Genomic DNA, 22,589 nt, shown 5'->3' on the forward strand with positions numbered 1-22,589 from the left:
AGTATAATTGATCCTGCCGTTAGTACTTATCTCTAAAATAAATAGAGAATAAAGACTAACGGATCTGGTGGTTAACTGGAACAAAAAGTGGCATCACGAGATGTTAGAAATTTAGCGTTTTGGCATCGTGACTTGCTTTTATGCTGACTATCATTTTACCGATGATGACGAGGTTCTTTTTACGAACAAAATTTGCGGTCAACTTTAAGGATGTACAGGAGAAATGTCATGAACGATATAACAACTTCGAAATATTCGTAGACGCGCTTTGAAAGTTTTCATACGGAAACATTAATTTGAAAAAGAATTCTCTCCAACTTGCGAAGTGAGAAAACGATCGTCATTGGAAACCGATTTCCTACCGTATATCCAAAATAATATTTAGTACACACAACTGAAATATTTAAGCTTGCCACGAAGTTTGTAACGCCTAGAAGGCAACGTCGCAGACCCTATAAAATAGATAAATAAATGATCAGCGTGGGGACCTAAGTCGATTTGGCCATGGCCTTCTGTCTATCAGTATATACGCGAATTAGTCCCTCAGTTTTTGAGGTATCGTTTTGTAATTTTGTAAACATCATTTTCTTCCCAAGAAGCTGCTCATTTGTCCAGCCGATATTGGACCACTATAGCATGTAGCTGCTATACAAACGGAACGATCAAAATCAAAGTTCTTGTATGAAAGCTTTTGTATTTGTGCGTTATGTGTTTTTTCGGTGCAATCGAAGTTAATGTTTTACAATCAATTCCAAAAAAAAATATATTTTAGTAATACATATTGTTTTTAAATTTTATAAAATTTGTTACTAATATTACATGCTGTTTGTTTATTGTAAAATTGTCAAAATCACCCTGTGCTAATTTTTTGGCGATTCTTTCACTTTCACTTTTATTTTCATTGTTCACAAATTTCTTTGCGATTTCGTGATCAGTTTAGCTCTGTTCGTTCAACTGTTCGCGTGTCGCGTATGGAAACAAGCAAATTAATATTTATCGAAAAAAAATGCTTTCAGTCTTAAATATTGTAAATAAATAGAAATTAAAATCTATTTGCATTCCATAAATTGGCTCTTTATAGCAAAATTCTCTCGGAGTTGTGCAAATCTTCACCAAGAAAAACGCTACGACATGGCCCAGCCATATAGACAAAGTGTGTCCCATTTCGTGGCAACAACTCGTTGCTCCCGCATAACTCTAATACTTTTGGTTGCAATCAGTTGCTTGCAAATTGCAGCTTCGCAGAAGACAAATGTCGGTGAGTTGTCTTTTACTTTAGAAAGTGTCAGGCATTTATAGAAATGTTTTTCATATGCAAATTTGGTTACGTAAAATGTCTTGAAAAATCGGCGCTGCGTCGCACTTGCTCGGTGCCCCAGTGCATTGCAGTTATTTGCGCCAAAGTGTTCCACTTAAGCAGAGTATCCAAAAAGCGCATTTCTCTTCGCTGCAGCTCTCGAGGTACCTGCTTATTTTGCGTTTGAAAACAAATAAACATATAAATATACATAAATAACAAAATCTAAGAATATATGGATTGACGCCAATCTATGGATAGACGCTAAAGTACCAAAGTAGATGACATTTGGCGCGACGCCGTCGTTGTGATCGTTGCATCGTGTTGCAAAACAAAACAGAAAAACAAACTAAAAGAGTCTGGTGTGTTTTGTCGGATAAAGAAAAAGAGGCTACATTTATTATTTAGACTTTTGACTTAACAAAAAGTTTGTTTCTTATAAATTTAAAGGAATCATATTCGTAAAACAGGGTTTTAGCAGGAAACTTACGAGACGAACTTACTTGTGAATTAAAAATCTGAAGAAATTTCAGGAGCAATAGTCTATGCCAAATTTCGTGAATATATCTTGTCACATAATAAATTTTATAAACAAGAACTTGATTTTGATCAACCAGTTTGTATGGCAGCTAAATTATATACATAATGATTCGAAATCGGCGGTTCGGACAAATGAGTAGCTTCTTGGAGAGAGAAAAAAAAACGTGTGCAAAATATCAGATCGATATCTGAGATACTGAGAGACTAGTTATTGTATAAAAAGACAGACTGATATGGCTAAATTGACTCAGCTCGTTACGCTAATTATTTATGTACTTTATAGTTCAGGGTATAAAAAGGTTGGAAGGGTATAAAATGGATATAGGTTTGGAAATACGAGCCCCTCAATGTATCAATCGAGTCTTTGCCGATCTAGAAACTCAGGAAATTCTGAAAACCATAGAGAGTGAGCTCATCTATTCATGAATAACAAAGCAGGAAGTCCACTTAAAACTCTATAGTTTCATGAATGTGCCTCAAACTTCTTTAAACCTTGTTATTTCCGAAGATTTATATTTAAGAAGGTAAAAGGTAAAATAATTGTATAGCACAACCCAGAATATATGACAATGTTACTCTAGTCTTGATTAGATCGTCCAAGACCTTCTTAATTTTAATATATTTAGGTATAAATGTGTAACGCGATGAATTTCCACAAGTCACAAACCTTTTACTTCATGGTATTTAACTTTTCTTTTCATACATACAGGTTTAATCTACGAAAGTGACAATCCCGATATGGAGAAAATATTTCAAATAGCAATCGACAAAGCGAACGAAGAGAGCGGTGGTGCGCTCGAATTGCACGGCATCGCTGTGGCCATTGAACCTGGCAATGCCTTCGAAACATCAAAGAAACTCTGCAAAATGTTGCGGGTAAGCACAGTTGCGCTACAAATAAATTTATGTAAAACTGTTGCTTTACTCTGCTAAATTTTCATTGATGAACAGCAAAATCTAGTGGCCGTATTTGGACCCACCACAGATCTGGCCGCCAAGCACGCGATGAGCATTTGCGATGCCAAAGAGCTGCCATTCATCGATACACGCTGGGATTTCGGTGTCCAAATGCCAACAGTTAATTTGTATCCCCACGCCTCACAGCTCGCAGTGGCGCTGAAAGATTTGGTGGTGGCGCTGGAATGGACCGATACCTTTACAATCATCTATGAAACGGGTATGTAGCAAGCGAGGAGATGGCAGTGAAAGCTCTACTGTGATTGAAATTCAAAAATACTCGTAAACTCCAACAGGTGAATTTCTACCAACGGTAAATGAAATACTGGAAATGTATGGTACTACAGGGCCCACAATTACCGTGCGCCGTTATGAGCTTGACTTGAATGGCGATTACCGCAACGTGCTGCGACGCATTAAAAATTCCGGTGATTACTCTTTTGTCGTGGTGGGATCGATGGCAACGTTGCCGGAATTCTTTAAACAGGTGAGCTTTGTATGTTGAAGATGAGCTTTAGTTTTTGAATAATTTGGCAATTTTCTGTTAGGCGCAACAAGTTGGTCTTATGACTAATGACTATCGTTATATCGTCGGCAATTTAGACTTCCAAACCATGGACTTGGAGCCCTTCCAACATGGTGACACTAACATAACTGGTATACGTTTGGTCTCGCCGGATGCAAAGATCGTGCAGGAGCTAGCAAAGACCTTATACGAAACGGAAGAACCTTTTCAAAATGGTAAGGCAATTATTTGTCAGTAAATATTTCGAGGTTGCCATGCTTAATACATACTTTTTGTATACGTAAATCCATAAATTGTTTTGTTAGATATGTCAAAATTCGTAAATTATTGCGTTTAGCTTTTTTCTACTTAGGTGTTATTTATTTATGTTGGTGCACTCCAAACACAAAATTAATATTTCAATTTAGTAAAGTAGAAATATTTTATTTTCGACATCTTCTTACGTTATAAAATGGTTTGTTTATTTATAAATTAAATCAGACTTCATTTTTGAAGCCTAGAAATTGTTTGAGAAAATTGTTTCCACGACTTACATCTATATTTTTGACCAATACATCTTAGGCACCACTATTCCAAGAGAAATTTACTGTGATATATTAATACATTTACAAGGTGTGAAATGGTCGCAAGGCTCTACCATGCCGAATTAAGCTACGAACTGTTGCCTCGTCAACCGTATTCTCCAGACTCTATTCAGTGCGACTTCTATTTGTTTATTTTGTTGCAAGAGTCACTCGCCACACAGAACATCGAATGACGAGGGTCTCCATGCCATAGAAATCTTCGTTGCTGACTTCCAGAAAACGTATTTCTCAGAAGAAAGCATCGAAGCATCAGCGTATCGAACTAATGGGAGATTATATTGAAAATATATTGGCATATTTCCAAATTTTCCGTTTTTCTTTTGTACGCTGAGTTCATCGGATCGGTCTTTTCGCGGCCTGTTGAGCTGGTACTAATAATTTTAAGAACTACTTTCATATTTGTTTAAATTATTCAAAGATCCACATACATTTTTCTCTGGAATACGCCTTCTTTATACTAGATACATATTTATACTACCACATTTGCATAATTCATTTTTCGTGATTACTAATTTGAGACTTTTGTACAGCCGGAGCGAAAATTTATGATAAATAATGCAATGTTCAACTTTTGGCACACGATTACCACATGTACATACCTACATATATATATATATATGCACAAACAATAAAAAAATCAATCGCATATATGTAATTCTTAAAGACTTATTCAAGTGAAGAATTTGTGGATGAACCATAGAAAAAACATATTTATGATTATTTAATTATGTGTCACCGCTGTTGCCACCATTATTAGACGTGCACTAGAACTCTGACCGCAATAAGTGGGCCACTTAGGAGAGATATCAAAATTCCGCATTCACGGAACACTTGAGATCGCACACACATACTCCCATACACTTACTCCGCACATGTATCGAATATATTACAACAAATATAAACATTACAAATAGATATACACAATTCCCACTTGGCTGTACACGTACTTACCTATACTTATACTATAAACGTCTATATATGTATGTATTTATGTATAAAACTTGTACCTATTATGTGCCACTTATATTTGCAGTGTCATGTCCCTTGACCACCAGTATGGCATTGGTGTACGACGGTGTGCAGTTACTGGCTGAGACATTCAAACATGTTATGTTCCGTGCGGTGCCATTAAATTGTAACGACGCTAGCTCATGGGACAAGGGATACACGCTCGTCAACTACATGAAATCGGTGAGTTAATGGAGTGACAACTAGTAACAAACACCCACACATGCATGCATATATGACTACACATTTACAGTTATTCGAGTACATGAGAAGTGTGTGCTCATCTTAAGCTTGAATTGGCTCAGCATAACACATTGCTACTATAATTCTCTGCTCAGTGATTTCCGCTCGCTTTCTTAGTGACTACTTTGCCACTCATCAAATCCTGAGTTTCATTTATGGTTTTCGACTATACTGATGTGATTGGGTAATAGTCGGTCTGCGTCGGTGTGCTTCCATAATTAGTTCTTTTTTATGTATGTGTGTTTATGTTGGAGAATTAAAATATACACATTTAAGTGTCATCGGAATAAGGAAATATAGATTTCAGATCTTTAATAGACATTTTGTGGTCATATCTGAAATTATTGTGAAATTCTAATTTAGCTAATAATGTTTTATAAGCAATAACCAGTTGTCTTGAGATAACTCTTACCATGTTAAAACAACATCCGGTAAATACTGGATTTTGCCAGCGCTGCGATAACTATTAAGAACCTTAAGTGTTGTCTTTATATCAAGGTTTAGTGGACAGTCTCCTGTAGAGGTATGACATCTCTGAATTACTGTACCAGCTAGATGTTTTAGAAAGCGTGGTAAAGCAGTTAAGCAATTCTCTCTTCAATGGAGAATATTCGATCTGCCAGTAAGATTCTGCTCCAGCACCCAAGGTAAAAACCACACAGCAGTGACTTAAAAGCAATATTGCTGCTTTCATAGCTGCATATGACTGGCCATCTGGAAGTTCAGATTTGAAACCATTGAACTAAAGTTTGAGTTGAGAACTGGAGAATATGGCCTATTGAATACCCCACGGAAATTTGCAGATTCTCAAAAAATCTTTGGTTAGAACAGCGTAGTCAATACCAATAGAAACTATGTGCACTGTTATTATATAAATATAAATGACCGAATCGCTTGAGGGCTGTGAAAGCAAGAGGTGACTATTTAAAGCTTCTCGAACGCCCTATTATTTCAAGCAAGTGCTTGCGGAGATAATTTCTTCGATAACATTCAAGAGTAATATTTCTTACTAAGCCTACTCTTACATCAAAAGCACTGTCTTCTGTGTTCTGGTATGTCTAGAGGTAAACCCTTTCTTTGTATATTGTCGACTAATTCGCATGGGAAGTAGGTATTAATTAATATTAAAAATTAAAAGTTTTGACAATTAAATTTCATCCATTGTATTGCGTAATCGATCCAAAGATTAGTAATCCTCAGATGCTAATAGTAGTCATATTCGGTGACAACCTTCTTTTCCCAATTATTTTCGTCTGAATGCTATAGTATAGCGCTAAAATGGACTTCCTTTACCGAATCATCAACGTAACTTTTATGACTCTCAAAACAAGATTATTTTTTCCCTCTTCACAATCACAAACTATTTTCATTACCTCAGCTACATTTACATTTATGTGTTTATATACACTTGTAAGCGCTTTAACGCTCACTTTTTTTATTCGCTTTCAGCTAAGCTTAAATGGACTCACCGGCGAAGTGAAATTCGACTACGAAGGCTTGCGCACCGCTTTCGTACTGGACGTTATTGAGTTGTCCATGTCGGGCATGCAGAAGATAGGTGAATGGAAAACGGAGGACGGGTTCTTCGCTAATCGACCGCCACCAAAGATAGTGGAGGTGGATCAGCGTTCGTTGGTGAATAAGAGCTTCGTGGTTATAACGGCCATAGTAAGTGTTGCTTTCACAAGTTTGTTTAGTAGACGCATACATACATACGCCTGTACTACAATATAGGTGCTACAATATACGAACACGTGTATGTCTGCTTAACTGTTCAATAGGATGATTACTTTTCGGCTGGAAGCTTAAGTCGCCGGGAAACTGGCTTAGTAAAAGTTGCAGAATTTCACATTTTCAAATTATTTTCTTTTACCTTTTACTTATATATTACCGTATATGTACGAGTATATTAATTCCCATTAAATTTCTTATTCTCGTTTCCCTGCACTCAGAGCGAACCGTACGGCATGCTGAAGGAGACCGCTGCTAAGTTGGAGGGCAATGATCAGTTCGAAGGCTTTGGCATTGAGTTAATCGAGGAGCTGGGTAAGAAATTGGGTTTCACCTACACTTTCCGTCTGCAAGTGGACAACAAATACGGTTCGTTCAATCCGAAAACGGGCAAATACGATGGCATGATGCTGGAAATAATCGAAGAAGTAAGTACTCGATGACACATGCTGAGACAGTCGTCAGTCTGATAAATTGCATGCAATTTTATTTCATAATTTATTTGTTTTCTTCCTCCCTGTCAATCGACTCTGACGAACTGAGCGCATTTACTTAAGTAAACATATCCGCACCGTTAGTTGGGTGCATACATAATTATGTATATAACTGTATATAAAATTCACAACAAATTGTTGCGATTTGTATGATTTATTGCGTATGTATTGGTTTGAAAAGCGGCAGTTTACAGCCATAAATAACAAACATTGATATCAATAAGGTCTCGCCTTTACCCTGTGGGCTTAAGGCATATTTCATATTACCGTGATTTCAACGGACCGATTTGTGTATTCCCGATATTGAAAATATTTTAATGAGCAGATAAAGTTATCAATTCCTCTTTTGGAAATCAAATGACCGTCATTAACATAAATAGCTTTCGTTCATTCAAAGTCAGATACTGCAGTATATATTGATAGTTCTACATTTGCCGGCACTCATTGAGTAAGTTATTCAAATGGTGCGGCCTTTTGTCAAGCTTAGTGCGTAAATACATAGGTATGTATGTTCGTTATGTATACACATATATAAATATGTTTGTATTGTCTTCTATACATTTAGCACCTTGTAGGAAAATTTTGCAGCATCAGACACAGTTCATATGAACTTACGAAAGTGGTTAGGCCAGTAATGTTTCTTCACAAAATGCCCAACATACACAATTTGTTTTGAAAGTAAAGAAAGAGGGGAGAGAGAGATGTATTAACATGGGTGGAGGCTTCCTGAACATGACAGTAGCTGAGTTTCTCCAATATACCGAGCTTTACTAGAATTATTATAAAGTCCATTAGAAAAAATATATTCTAAGATTGTTTTTCGTCTTAACTGTGGCCAATACATACTTTAAAACAACGCATTTCAGTAAGATCAAATCCTACACAAACTTCCTCGCTGAACTAAATAAATCGGTACATTTTTTTCTAGATAAGTCATTTTATTCTTGAAAGTCCTTTATTTTATGCCAGAAGTCAAAACATTCTGCCGGTTAATATACTCTTTCGCTGAGCCATCTCACAGTTTTTCTCTTTTTATCCGACATTAAACATTCAAACTGTTTCTTAATAATGAGAAACATCATATCAATGACAAGAATTTTCTGCAGGGTATATTGCTTCTTTGGTCAGCAAATCATCTCCTCTATCTTATCAACATTTTGCTTCGTCTCCGCATTTCGCCTTGCAACTCTGCGTAATTAATTCAACCACAATTGCGGTTGGCGTTTATTTTCATGGAATTACCGAGATATTTAGTAAATGATGAATAGCTTATCCCAATAAATAACCGAATTTGTGTAGATACAGCATTCACTGTTGGTTAGATGTAACCAAGTAAACCCCAAAATGTACTAGGATCTGTTTGCAAGTTTTCTAAGAGTTATTGTACTCGTGTACTTTTTTGAGGAGTATTCCGTAGTTATGGATGGCACTCATCTGAACTGCGATGTTTGATTATCAACAGTAAGTGGTTTCACTGTGGTGAATCTGCCGATATTGTGCTTTATCATAAAAGGAATTTATTATTTAATATGAAATGGCTCAGAAAAGTCCACATCCTTTTTAAGTAGTTTTGTATGGTAACAGAATGCACAATATGAAAATTAGCTGCACTCAAAATTTACTAGTTAAAATTTCACCTGATGGATATGTTATAATATATATGTAGTTTAAAAACTGTTTTCAAGGTTTATAGGTTGGACAAAAATCGAACCTATTATAATGGTTTCCAATTACAGTTTGGTTTGGTATGATTTTAATATAGTTCTAGTATGGATAGTTAATGGTTTCCGGAATTGGTTCCGTGTATAACAGTTTACATTCAGCGCAATACTATAATAAGAGTACTATAAATCCCTACATAGGCAGGCTTCCTAATGGAGAAGTTTAACTATTCTAAGTCGTCTAAGCATTTATTGGTTGAATTCATAATAAAAATGGTTTTCTGGGAATGCCATATGCCTACATTTATAATACACATATGACTTGGAAGTGACGCAAATTACTCACATTACTTATCTACCTATACAAATATCTACCTGGCTTACCATTGTCCAATCCCTTCCAAACTAATTGCAAATCGTAAATAATCAAATGAACCAATTCAAATATTGCTTATGTATACACATGTATAAAAAATTTCTGTAAAGCTTGAAACTTTCTCATGGATTTATTTTTTTCATATTAGCGAGCCGACATGGGCATTACGGACTTGACCATGACATCGATACGTGAGGAAGGAGTAGATTTCACTATACCGTTCATGAACTTAGGTGATTTATAAAATGAAGCAAATGAAAAGGTTCAATACCACAGTCTATCAATCATAATCCATTAACTCGTGCATATCACTTATCGTAAGCACACACGCATACAAGTATATATACAAACTTTACTAGGAAGAGTCTATAACTAAGGAGTTAGTAGAGTTAAATTTGCGATCATTTTCGACTCCATTTTACTTATCATATGTACACTTGCACTTCATATATGTAAGTGCTAGCGAATGCTGTTATAAAAAGTTAGTCGCCACATGCTTTTGCATATCCTCAAAACTCACATTCTCACATTACATCCTTGAGCTCAACAATTCATCTTTCTTCTCATCAGTTAGTAACATTTCTTTTTCTCCTCCAACAGGTATCGCCATTTTATTTCGCAAGCCGATGAAGGAGCCACCGAAACTCTTCTCTTTCATGTCACCATTTTCGGGCACTGTTTGGATGTGGCTGGGCATTGCCTACATGAGTGTCTCACTCACGCTCTTCATTTTGGGACGCATCTCGCCAACGGAATGGGATAATCCGTATCCGTGCATTGAAGAGCCTACGGAACTGGAGAACCAATTTAGTTTCCCTAATTGCTTGTGGTTCTCCATCGGTGCACTGTTGCAACAAGGCTCTGAATTAGCGCCAAAGTGAGTACACGTCTAACGGCTACTTGTATGTTCGACTAAGTATGTAAGTACGCATGTATATAAGTGAACGTCGAGTACACTTATGCCCTATATACAAGTAGATATACAGATAGTTGGTTGAGCCACCAAAAGTACAAAATCACACTTGCATATTTAGACATTGCCACTTTTCGCTTTCACCAAAGTGCTGGTGTACTTTTGCCGTCAAAGAAATTAATTTTGTTTCCAGAGCATACTCAACGCGCACTGTGGCCTCAATTTGGTGGTTTTTCACGTTGATTTTGGTCTCTTCGTACACCGCAAATTTGGCTGCTTTTCTGACGATAGAATCGCTCAGCAGTCCCATAGAGAATGCCGAGGACTTGGCCAACAACAAGGGTGGTGTGAAATATGGCGCCAAAGTGGGTGGCAGCACGTTCACATTCTTTCAGGTGAGTTCCGGGTGGTGTGTATGTATGTGTGTCTGACGTGAATTTCTGTTGTACATATTTACTGTCATAGGATGCTAAGTATCCAACGTATCAGAAAATGTACGAGTTTATGCGCGACCATCCGGAATATATGACCTCAACCAATGCGGAAGGAGTGGATCGCGTGGAAAATGAGAATTATGCTTTTCTAATGGAGTCAACCACCATTGAATATATCACCGAGCGACGTTGCAGTTTGACACAAGTCGGTTCACTGCTCGATGAGAAGGGTTATGGAATTGCAATGCGAAAGAGTAAGTATGAGATGATATTAAAGGTTTGAAACAATACAAATAAATTACAAATTTTTTTGAGAGACTTACCCGGGGACCAAAGAAATGATATTCAAGCTTACTACATCAAAACAAAACAAGTAAATTGGTCTGAATATGAGAGCTACAAAAATTAGTCTGCTAACTAAAATTAGCATTCTACGTTTTGACAAGCGTTAAAGAGTAGTGAATCGAACACATTATATCAGTTCTTCAAACAGATTGGCGGTATTGAGGAGCAACCGCCCAAAATAGCTGGATTAATGATCCCGGAAATGGGATCGCAAGGTGTTTCACTTTGGCTAGAGATAGTAGTGGAGAAGTATATTGTGGTGATGTAGCTGGCATCGGGAAGGTGGTTCCAGTAGCTGAGTCTGTTTGAGACCGAGAACATTGCAAAGTCAAAAACCTTAAGCAAATCCTTTTATTTAAATATATTTTTATAGCTACTTCCTTCCTCTATCGACCAGTTATCTTGGTAACGTCCCTAGAACTATGCTTTCACAAATATTTGTTTGGATGATGTCAAAGGATAATTGATAATTCAAGTGTAAAACTTCTTCTTGTTAGACTATAAAGTGCTTGTCCTTTAAAAATGAGAATTTAAAATAGCAAAAACATCATTTTCCGTTATTATTTCAGATTCACTAACATTTTTTTTTTTTTAAATTAAGCTTATTAGAAAAAAAATAAAAAACCAGTACAAAAACATTTAAATCTGGCAACACGTTATAGATTGGCCCTATCGTGATACGCTCAGTCAGGCTGTGCTAGAACTGCAGGAGCAAGGCGTTCTTACCAAAATGAAAACAAAATGGTGGAAAGAGAAACGTGGTGGCGGTGCATGCTCGGTAAGTGTTCAGTTCTCAAACTAATAAAGTTCCAGCTAAAATAAACTATGGAAAATAACCAAATTTTGTGGCAAGCAAAATAAAGAGGCAATGTTAAAATGCTATTATTTCCGAAGGACACCAGCAGTGAAGGTGGCGCAGTGGCCTTAGAGCTAAGCAACTTAGGTGGCGTTTACTTGGTGTTGATTGTAGGCTCTTTCTTTGGTGTGCTGGTGGCATTCCTTGAAATGGTATTGGGTGTGAAAGAACGCTCCGATGAGAATAAGGTAGACAGAATAAAGAAAGCTGAGAATCGATATTTGTGAATTTATTATAAATATGCTCCAATGCTTTTAAGTCCTCAAACAGCATTTACATACACTACATAGACGAATGCACACGAATCGAGCATTTTTGCAGAGTTATTTGCATAGTGTTTTTTTTTGTTTTTGTTTTTTGGTAGCGTTCAAAGCTTTATCTGTAGTTGTAGCAGACGTAGCTTTTAGTATATTTAGTTTGTGTGGACCAGGCACTGCTTGTAGTACATTTTACTCGAAGCACTAAACAGAAATTCTATTTTATAGCATTTCTAGTTCTTTCTTTATTATTTTACTATATTTTTTATTTCACTCCACTTTTTCACTCTCATGTTTCAATTTAAGTTTATTTTCGTTTTTCCACCATTTTATTTATTGCTTTCTCCAACGCATTCTGGCGAAATTTGTTGAAAACAAATACAAACCATCAAACAATTTCCCCCCACTTCAATGCAATTGATGTATCGAAAATGTAATATAAATCCACAACAAAAACAAAATCACCAAAAACGACATGCTTCCATTTTTCCTCTGCTCTGGCGTGGACACTCGATACTTTCTCTCCATTTGCATTTACCAAACACCAACAAACATATATACGTATGTACACACCGCAACAACCATGTCTTGCCCGCCTACCAACGCGCCATCCGATCGTCATTATGCATCCGTCCATGCAATCGCCATCACTGAACCATGCAACTAAATAATCAACCAACCTGAACAACAACCCAACCAATCGAACACGCGCCCACTCGGCGGTGCGTCTGCAGCAAGAGGGAGCGAACGATGGCGCCGAGGAGTTGGGTATTGCCAATTTGGGTGGAGTGTTTTTTGTGTTATGCGTTGGCAGTGTGTTTGCCAGCGTATACGGCTTACTGGAGTGGCTTCGTTATGTTTATGGAACAGCGCGTCGCAACAAGGTACACGTGTGGCAATACCTATATCAGGTATAAGAGTGCCTTAAGGTTGCTTGAAAAGAACTCGATTTGTGTTTCCTACTAATGTTTTGGATTAGCATAGGCTGGGTGTAATAATTGATAATAAACAAGGCTAATAAGGATGCTTATGTTTTTATACTTTAGCAACATGTTACACAAGAGCGTAAGAATTTCGTTTCCCCAATGGTTGTTTGCAAGACTTATATTAAACTGCTTGTATCTAGACTTATGTATAATAAATTGTTAAGTATTGTTTTCCAAATTCTTCCTCATCCATCTTAATGAACTGGCAATCAGTTGAAAGTGACCACTACAATACGGTTATCCTAACTGGGCAGAAGCGGACCATTACCACGCCCAAACTGCAAATCTATCTAAGCAAAATTAACTCAGTATGAAATTATTTTGAAGTTGACCACCTTTAGTCAGCTTAAATCGATTTTGATGTTCAGGGTCCCCTCATTTGTTTTTATACCATATATAATATATGTCGGACAGTATGTAAGATAAATCATTGCAGTAAGTGAATTTCTCTTACTGACAATAATATGGTTTTATGACAAAAATGTGTGAAATCGCTCACTTGGTTCCCATATACCTAATATAATTTAATTTTTTCTTCTGACTTATTCTATATCGTGTCTTGATCTAGAGTTTTTGTCCAAAATGATTTCCCACACCGATGGAGGTATCTCTTCAGGTCTTTTCCCCTATTTTTCAGATGATGCAAAGCTGCTGGATTATATGTGCCACAATTTTTAAACCAAAAAGCTGCAGACCAAAGATTGGTCGCAGTAAATACAAAATGTGTCTTATAATGGCTATTGGTCCTCTGTCAATCGTAAAAAACTCATAAAATCCACCAGCTGTTTGAAGCTGGTTTCACACTTTTAAAACCATCCGCTACTTAGATAACGTAAGGAAGAACACTGAAAAGAGCAGAATGTTGGTCAAAAATCCAGGAAATCTTTAAGCATCCAATATTTGAATTGAAAACTTAGATAATTTATAGAAAAGTATTTCGGGGTTTTATAAAAACAAAGCATATGTTAAGATTTTCGGCAGAACTTTTCAAGCAACCGCCATGCATGTGTTTATGTGTGCTAACTTGTTGTATTAATGAATATTCCAGATGAAGTAAATGTATATTTTTTTACGCCTGTAATCGTCGTTGGTGATTTATTTAAAATTGTAATAACTATTACACGTTGTAATTCCGGCTTACTAAACAGTTATGTCTGTTAAGCCTGTGTGTTTGTAAGTAATTAAATAAATATAGCACATCAGACTAAAAACTCCGCTTTCACTACCACACTCACCCGCTCACCCACTATCGAAGCACACACCCACTCTTCCGCTTCTCTTGCATCCAACGAATGTGTGTATATGTACATATATATATTTGTGCTTACATATTTATATGATATATTCTACTTAATCTAATGATTTCTTGCATTTACTTATTTTCGCCGCCATCAAACCGCGCAGGTGTCCTTCAAGACCGAACTCATCGAGGAGTTCCGCTTCGTTATGCAATGCTCCGGTAACACAAGACCCGTCAAATATCCAAAGAATTCAAGTCGCAGCCGTAGCCGCAGTTCTCGTTCCCGTTCACGTTCCAGTTCGAAGAGTTCTGCATTGTCCGTGGATTCTTTGCCGATGGATGAGAGTAAATTACATCACATTAGCGAGCACACAAAGCACGCCAAGTGAGTGCAGGCCAAGGAATGAGGATAAAGTGAAGGTTTTAACATCGCGTCTTTAAATGGCTTTTTGGTGTTTTATTCTTATTTGTATTTTATCGTTAAGTATGTTGTTAATGGTATTCGTTGTGCCGCATTTACTTTAAACTGTTGTATCATAATATCACTTTCCGGAAAATAGTTTGTTGTTTGTTATTAACTCATGTGTTTTTCTAAGATTAAACCAAAGCGTTATCTGGGTAAAAACTCAGTTCAGAAATTCAATCTGGAATAAGTTTTACACAGTTATATAGCTAGTTATCCACCATCATAACTTGATTAGACGTCCGTAACTAGCTGTTAGCCTTTGCTCCAAATCTGCTGTGACCTATCCATAAGAAGGGGTATATACCTATATACATATATTCTAAGGGTATTGTATGTTAGAAGAATCTCTTCTATTTTTTGTAACTATATTGAAAAAACTGAACTTTTAATAATTGTCAGATATTTTGTCGGACGTAAAGATTATTTGCTTAAAAAGTTGTCAACAAATTCTAAAAGGGTAAAGAGAAATTAGTTAATAAGTCAAAAGCATACATATTTAAGCTATATAAATAATGAGAGTTTTTCCCGAGAGAGGGTAATAACAGAAATACTATACAATCGAAACTTGAAATTCCTATCTAATCCCAAGCCCAACCACATATTTGAGCTCTGCACTTTATTGAAACTGCTTAGGGTCTCAGCTAAGCTTGTCGTCTACATATACGAGTATGTATATATAATTTGTATATATATATATGTATAGTTGGGACATTATTCAAATTTAAAAGATCAAATCAATTGCAGCGAGACTAACGAATAACCTGTCTGTCAAGGAGAAGTAATAACAGTTAAAGATTTCAAAATATTGTTTTTGCCAAACTTGCAAATCATTAAATTCCACATATTTCCTTGCTTTTGAGACATTCTGTATTGTAATGAATAAACCAATTTCTACCCATAGATGTCGCTCAACCCTTAGCAAAGTAATTAAATATAATTTGTATAATTTTGGGTCAAAGCTTTCCAGTAAGCTTTTTAAACTTATTAAGCAAAAGCTTTCGAAACGCACAGAAGCAAAAGATTGACTAAAACCAGAGAACGTATATTATAATAACATCTAATCCATATTATTATATACATACTAATATTATAATATACGTTCTCTGCTAAAACAAGTAAAAGCTTTTTTTACAATAAGCTCTAAAATATTATCTCTCATTAAAAAAAAGTTATATATACTTATGTGTAGCTGAAGGCTCTGGACATATATACATATATATCACTGGGAAATGAATATAGAATATACATGTGTATATTACAAACGAAATAAATACCAGCCATATTATTAAGCTCATTTTGAATTATTTAAGGTGTTATAACTCCTTGTGAATTTCTAAAAATCGATCTTTTTGCATATCCCATATATCGAATGTAGATATTTTTGAGAATGTTTTCCAAAAAATTGAAGTTTTTGTAAAATCTTTACAACATATTATAAAAGGCCACCAAAATTTTTAATGCGAATTCTCGAAACTTCAATACGACATTCCTAGATATATTTATATAAATGTTTTCCCAAAAACTACTCTCTTTTTGAGTAGCCGCCATTTGGTCAAAAATCAAAATTTTGACTTGAATTATCTTAATTTTTATAAATTAATTATAATATTGAAATAATTTTTTTTTGTTTTTGAATATGAAATAAGTTTAAGCAGCAAAATCTTCCTCACCGCCAGACACCAGAGCTCCAAAATCTCTTCCCGGAGATCGCCTACGGGTTCAAGAAAATCCAAAAGTTTTCAAAATGAATCATCGATTATAAAACTGAACTGAATTCAGAAAATGTACATTATTTTTATTATTTATTAAATAAATAAAATGCCTTTTAATAAAAAAGAAATCAGAAAAAACACGTTTGTAAGAGACTTTGGAATTTCTAAAAAACGCCATTTTTTTAAAAATAAAATAAAGTATATTTTTCAACGATTTCAGTAATTTTTATTAGTTTCATCCAAATATGCACATTCAGTTAGACACTTAGAAATGGAAAAGGTATTTATTTCACGCTCAGTTTTGCTTCAAATATCAGTTACAGTAAGATTTCATTTTCATATTTGTTTGCTAGCGTTAAGTCATATTTTTTGATTAGCTTCTCAATACATACATATATATTTTTATAGTTATTTGTTAATATATAAGTTTATATATTTTATTTTACTTTGTAAACTTTACTTCGCTTAGATAATATGTTTTCTCAAAGAAACAAATATTTATTGATTCCAGTTTTTGTTCGCTAAGTTGTTTGTCCTGTAGAAAGAACTGTTGTATTGTGTGTAGAGCCTTTAAGTTCCGTTTCCGTTTGGTGGGTTTAGTTTTTGATAGAGTATGTGTGATATTATTATTATAGTGTTTCCATGTTCTTTATGTTCTTTTAGAAAGTGTAAGATAAAGTCACTAGAGAAACATAGCTACATATATAGATGGGTATGTAAGTGGTTTTTCCAAAAGTCCCTATTTTGAGTTGTCATAGTTCTAGATGTATACTTTTACCGTGTGTATATGTATATAGATATATTTATGTTATTATATATGTATATATGTTTATTATTTGTACGAGTTCTTATAAAAATTGTTAAATAACGAAGACATGTGTTACTATATTGAATATTAAATCATAATCACATTTAGGTTTTGGTTTTAGTGTAACTTTTTTTTTTAAGTTTATCTTAAAAAGCTCTAAATTCAAAGCTATTAATCCATATCCATTTTTTTAAAGCAAGTTTAAAGTGTTGGTGTTCTAAGTTATTGCTAAGCATAAAATAAAAATATGCTGGTTTGGGATTTAAAATAATAAATCAGAAATTTTGACATACTTCAGTTTTTGAATTTTTTTTGTAAATTTATATTATTTTCTGATGGAGGAGATATATGAAACCACGCTATTTAAACTAAGAATTTCTTTGCATTACATTTCATATATCTTTATCTTAATGGACAATCAAATTAGGATCTCATTTTCCGAAAAATATACTATTAGCCGAAATAATATAACTACTATTACTAGCTGTCGTTACATTCTCGAACTATTGTTAATTTTTGTTTTGATTTCAGAGAGTAAAAAGTATTTTTAAGCAAATAGCTTTACGCTGTCGATACTGATTCGGTCAGTTTTGAAAGTAACGATTATGTTGGAATAAACTAATATTAGCCTCTGACAAAAATTTAAAAAAAATTACAACAAATTGCCAAAAATTGTGTAGAATTTGAACGAGCTGTAACCACAAATCTCTTAGAAAAAGGGGAAAATGCGTTCCTACCTCTATTAAGACTGCTTTATTTACTCTATTTAAGTTTTTTTGCCTTGCAATTTCTCAAATACCAGTAAACTGAAATTGAAGCTAAAAAAATCATAATTCACCAAAATGAATTTGTACCACACTTTCTAGTTAATGTTCTAAATTTAGTATTTGTTTACAGATACAATTCAGTGTTTTTAAAAATATGAAAAGTTCTTAAGCACTTTACAAATTAAAGCGCACAGATAATCATGTAATAGTACCGTTATGTGTGTTTGATTAATTTATAATTTATGCATATGCTAATTTTGCTAATTAAACTTACAATTTTGATTACTTTATCAATTGCTTTATATATGTAGTAGTTTTTGATATATTTTCTCTTATTTAATTTCTTGTTCAAGAATTTATTGCATGCAATATATGCTTACGATTTAATTTATTAAAGTGTTAATATTTTCTTTCAAATATATAATTTGTGTTTTAACTAATACTTTGTTATTTTGTTTCTATGCAAAATCACGACATATCAAAACTCTGCGTTTCTTTCAAGTAAGCGTATAATTTGAATATTTTTTCATATTTTCCAATATTTATTTTATATTTTGATTACAAATTAGTAATTTTTCTCCTTCTATTTTGTTTTTGGTTTTACATTTTGATTATAGTTACTTTTTATAACTGCTTTAGGCTTCGAGTAAGCATATATTTCTGCTCTCTTATCAATATTCATGTATTTGTCGTATAAATAAATATTTTTGTACAAATTTACCATACAAATGTACCATTATATATCTGTATGTGTGTAGATACCGTAATTTAGTTTAGATTAACAGTTTTTTATTACATTTTAACTAATTAATAGTAGTGTGTGTTTTCGAATATTTTTTTCTTTTTCATGATTTCTGTAATCTTATTTGTATATGTTATGTGAGAAGCTGAATGAGTTTTGTTGCATCTCACAAAAACATATTTAGTAAAAAAAAAATTAAATAATTTAAAAAGTTAAGCTATGATGCACAATAGCTGACTTCAGATAATCTCATCATCATTATATTTAAAAAATTCGTTTGCGATAATAAAAGTACCAAAGCGAACAATATTTACTGAATAATTAATAAAAAATTTCACTATATAATAAAAATTGGCATCGCTTGCTTGCTCTTGGCTCCATGGCTAGTAAATGCTCTAGATCGAAAGTACGTTATTAATGAGGTATAGTAGAAAGACTTGTCGAAATGTTTGGAAATTTTACTCCATGCGTAAATTATATACTTTATATGAGTTTTCAAAGAGTATAAAAGTTTCAATAGGTCATGTGAAATCGTCCAAAAAAATAAATGGCCATTATAGACTCATTAGGAAATCATAAAGAACAGTAAGAATAATTTCAGTCAGTCATGTAATGTCTTCGTGCAATCTATTAAGCATTCCTCTGTAACTTATTATGTTGCCTGATGCAACTCATTATGATATATGTTCTTAAAACTTTCTAATAAGCTTCGAAACTCTTGATTCTTCTAATTTATGCTAAGTCAACAGGCCATGCTGCTCAGTGTGCTTAACATATAATTTAGTGAGACCGTCAAATTCGGTAATTTTTATATAAATGTTTAAACCAAAAAAAGTTTTAACTCGAAATTTACCTTAAACATTTTTATTTTTCTTACCATAAGACATATGAACCTGGATTTCCATCAGGCCCAAATATTAATTGAACATGCGTGCTTTAGAAGCTACCTCTACAGATTTCCATCACTACATTAGTTCGAACTGTCCGTCATGTACAGAGTGCAAATAAGATTCACTAAATACAAGAGAAAAACTACACTCGGTGGTAGTTTTACGGTGAAAAATTTGACGACAAAATAGACATTTTCAATAAATTTGACGTCCGTCAGTCCGCATAATTGAGGAAATTTAAATGTCCTTTCACTCGTACGAAGTATTACTTAATCCGGTGGTTCCGTAGGAGAGTCTTGAGTTGGAAGCTTCCCGCTACTATAAAACAAAGAGGACATGTTAGCTCAAGGTAGGTCTGCCTGTCAGTTTGAACAGTTGCTATAGTTTGTTTGACTCGCCACACTCTAACGCCTGATACAACATAGACAGTTAGTATATGATATATAGCCTTGAAGTTAAAAAATTAATTAGAAATTTACTAAATTACAAATTATATTTTTACTCTTCTTAAGAAAATATTTTTTTGTCTAATTTTTTTAAAAATATTTTTCGGGAATAATTCCCGGATATTGTCTAACTATAGTTAATCATGTATATTTGTTTGTATATGTTTCATATTCATGTGACATTTGTGTACTTTGCATAGATTTATGTTAAACATTTTTGTTTGTGAAGTATTTAGATGTACGATTACTCGAAACAGTTTTGTTTTCAGGCTCAAAGTTAAGAAATTGTCTGTTTGGTTTGTTTTTGTTATTTGTTTATGTTGTTCCATTATTTTTTTCTGTTTTTGTTGTTTCGCTAATTTATCAATTCGGTTCAAAATTTGTGTTGCTGAAGTTTTGTTGTGCTTTAATCTGCTAGAATTTACGTTTTAATGCGTTTTCTGTTTAATTTTTTGTCGCACTGTAAGATATGTACATTCTTAAGTTGCTGAGTTCGAGTTGAGTGTTGTTACAACAAATTTGGCTATAAAACGCGTGTTTTTCATTTGTTGTGTTTGTTGTTTTGAGTTATCGTAAATTTGTAAAATAACGGTACAAATTTAATTGTTGCTACTTATTCGCACACATGTAAGTTTCTAGCTATAAAATATTTAATGTACTGCATATGTATATATTTATATATATGTGTGTGTGTGATTGTGTATGTGTGATTCATACAAGCCGTTGGTGATACTTAGCAATTCATTTGTTGCTGTTGTAGGAGATGTAGCTTGTTGTAAACTCTTAAGAAAGCAATTTAAGCGCACATTTATAGTTGTAAAAGGGTTTGTTAATATTTACTGTTTGTATTTTATAGCTGCTACATGCCGCAGCAAAGCAGCTCAACGCACAGCAGCAGGATTATATATGTGTACATGTGTGTGTGTGTGTATGTGTATATGTAATTGGTGGTGTCCTGTTTACTGTAGTTCTTAGTTCGGTGGTATAATTTGTTGGTACTTGGAAGTAGTTACCTTTAGTGCTCAACTTATACGCATATACATTTTTAGTAACTTTAATATGTGTGTATGCATGTGTATGTATATCTGTTTGTGTTTGTAATGCGTTTGCAAAAATGCCTGTCCTTTGCACAACAATTTATCGAATGCTCGAATTCTTGGCATTTTACTTGGTAAATAACGCTGTGGCAAGCTACGGGTGATATTTTTGCTTGAAAGGCAACAATTGTGTTCACACACATACAAACAGAATGTCTCCAAGTATGTGCGATGTCTGTATGTAGGTACAAGTGAAAATAGTTTAAATTCTTGTTTGGTAAGTTTTTTCTGTTTGTTTGTTTGTTTGTATATAAATTGTTACATTTTAAGTACTTATGTTGGCTAGTGAACTGCTTTATAAAGCCATTTAATGTAATTTAATACTTGTTTCATTATTAATTTAACTTAAAGACTAAGCTTTACAAACCGTTATAAACGCTGGAGATTATGCAATTTAATTTTACACACATATATCTATTTGTATTTGCTTTACTAGTTCCATATATTACTTGGCTATTTACTTTGGCGTTAGTTTCGCATAAAAATTGTATCTAAATATTGTGTTCTTCTTGTATTTGACTTCATATATTTTGCTTTTTAGTGTATGTATGCATGTCACACATTCACTTTCTGTTTTTTCATCTATAATTTTGTAATACACCGTTTAGTTGTTGATTTCATGACAAACTTCCATATAGTCCGGATCGTGCATAATGCCTTTGATCATGTCTTTGAGCATTGTGTAACGCGGGAAAATCGGATACATTTTGGAGCTGCCATAATCTTCCTGGAAATACATAATATGCATAATTTTTATTCGATTACTTATATTATTTGTATTCAATATAATAAAGAGCTTCTAAGTCTAATCTCATTAATGGGCTTAATTTTAATACATTCCAAAGAGCGGCCATAAGTATGCCATATGCATATAAATAATAAATTATATGTTTTTCGTCTCTTGTTAGGTTATATAGGTTAGGTTATATATTAACTGTTTGAGCTACAGTTTAGCCGCACAGTACAATCAGCTTCGTCGGTTAATCTTTAAACGCGTTTTTCTCGTTGTTTTCATAAGCACATTTTTCAAATTCACTGCAGTGATTACTCGACGGAAAATGATCCGATCACTGTAACATTTTTATGCATATTCCGCATATAGTTTTCCATCTGATCAAAAATCGAATTTTGGCAAGACAAAAATTTGGGTAAAATTAAACCTTTCAAAAACACCGCAATTTAGTCAATTTTTGAATTTTTTCGACCGTCGGTC

At 34.0% G+C, this 22,589-nt stretch overlaps 2 protein-coding genes across 5 annotated transcripts in view; one reads left to right on the top strand and one right to left on the bottom strand.

Annotated features, from left to right (window-relative positions):
• Positions 1 to 934: 934 nt before the first annotated feature.
• Grik (glutamate ionotropic receptor kainate) lies at positions 935 to 15,086 on the top strand. Of its 4 annotated transcripts, XM_036357175.2 has the most exons (16): positions 935 to 1,258; positions 2,547 to 2,713; positions 2,789 to 3,014; positions 3,091 to 3,281; positions 3,343 to 3,535; positions 4,938 to 5,095; positions 6,605 to 6,823; positions 7,108 to 7,314; positions 9,566 to 9,650; positions 10,018 to 10,294; positions 10,524 to 10,725; positions 10,796 to 11,018; positions 11,772 to 11,887; positions 12,004 to 12,153; positions 12,957 to 13,106; positions 14,613 to 15,086. In XM_036357175.2, exons 1-16 carry the CDS (start codon positions 1,132 to 1,134, stop codon positions 14,835 to 14,837), a joined length of 2,916 nt encoding a protein of 971 aa, XP_036213068.2. In that variant the 5' UTR covers positions 935 to 1,131; the 3' UTR covers positions 14,838 to 15,086. The 4 variants fall into 4 exon arrangements, with proteins under 4 accessions (XP_036213068.2, XP_014092137.2, XP_036213071.2 ...); XM_014236662.3 differs by lacking the exon at positions 12,004 to 12,153 and having other exon boundaries at positions 936 to 1,258; XM_036357178.2 differs by lacking the exon at positions 12,957 to 13,106 and having other exon boundaries at positions 936 to 1,258; positions 14,613 to 15,026.
• Positions 15,087 to 16,829: 1,743 nt separating this feature from the next.
• Positions 16,830 to 22,589, bottom strand: part of LOC106618785 (uncharacterized) — an 89,364-nt gene continuing 83,604 nt past the window's right edge. The window contains exon 7 of the mRNA XM_014236671.3: positions 16,830 to 22,103. Coding sequence (XP_014092146.1) covers positions 21,981 to 22,103 — 123 coding nt within the window. The 3' untranslated portion in view covers positions 16,830 to 21,980. The remainder of the gene's footprint in view (positions 22,104 to 22,589) is intronic.

Source organism: Bactrocera oleae, chromosome 2 (genome assembly GCF_042242935.1).
Source record: "Bactrocera oleae isolate idBacOlea1 chromosome 2, idBacOlea1, whole genome shotgun sequence".
Classification (NCBI taxonomy): domain Eukaryota; kingdom Metazoa; phylum Arthropoda; class Insecta; order Diptera; family Tephritidae; genus Bactrocera; species Bactrocera oleae.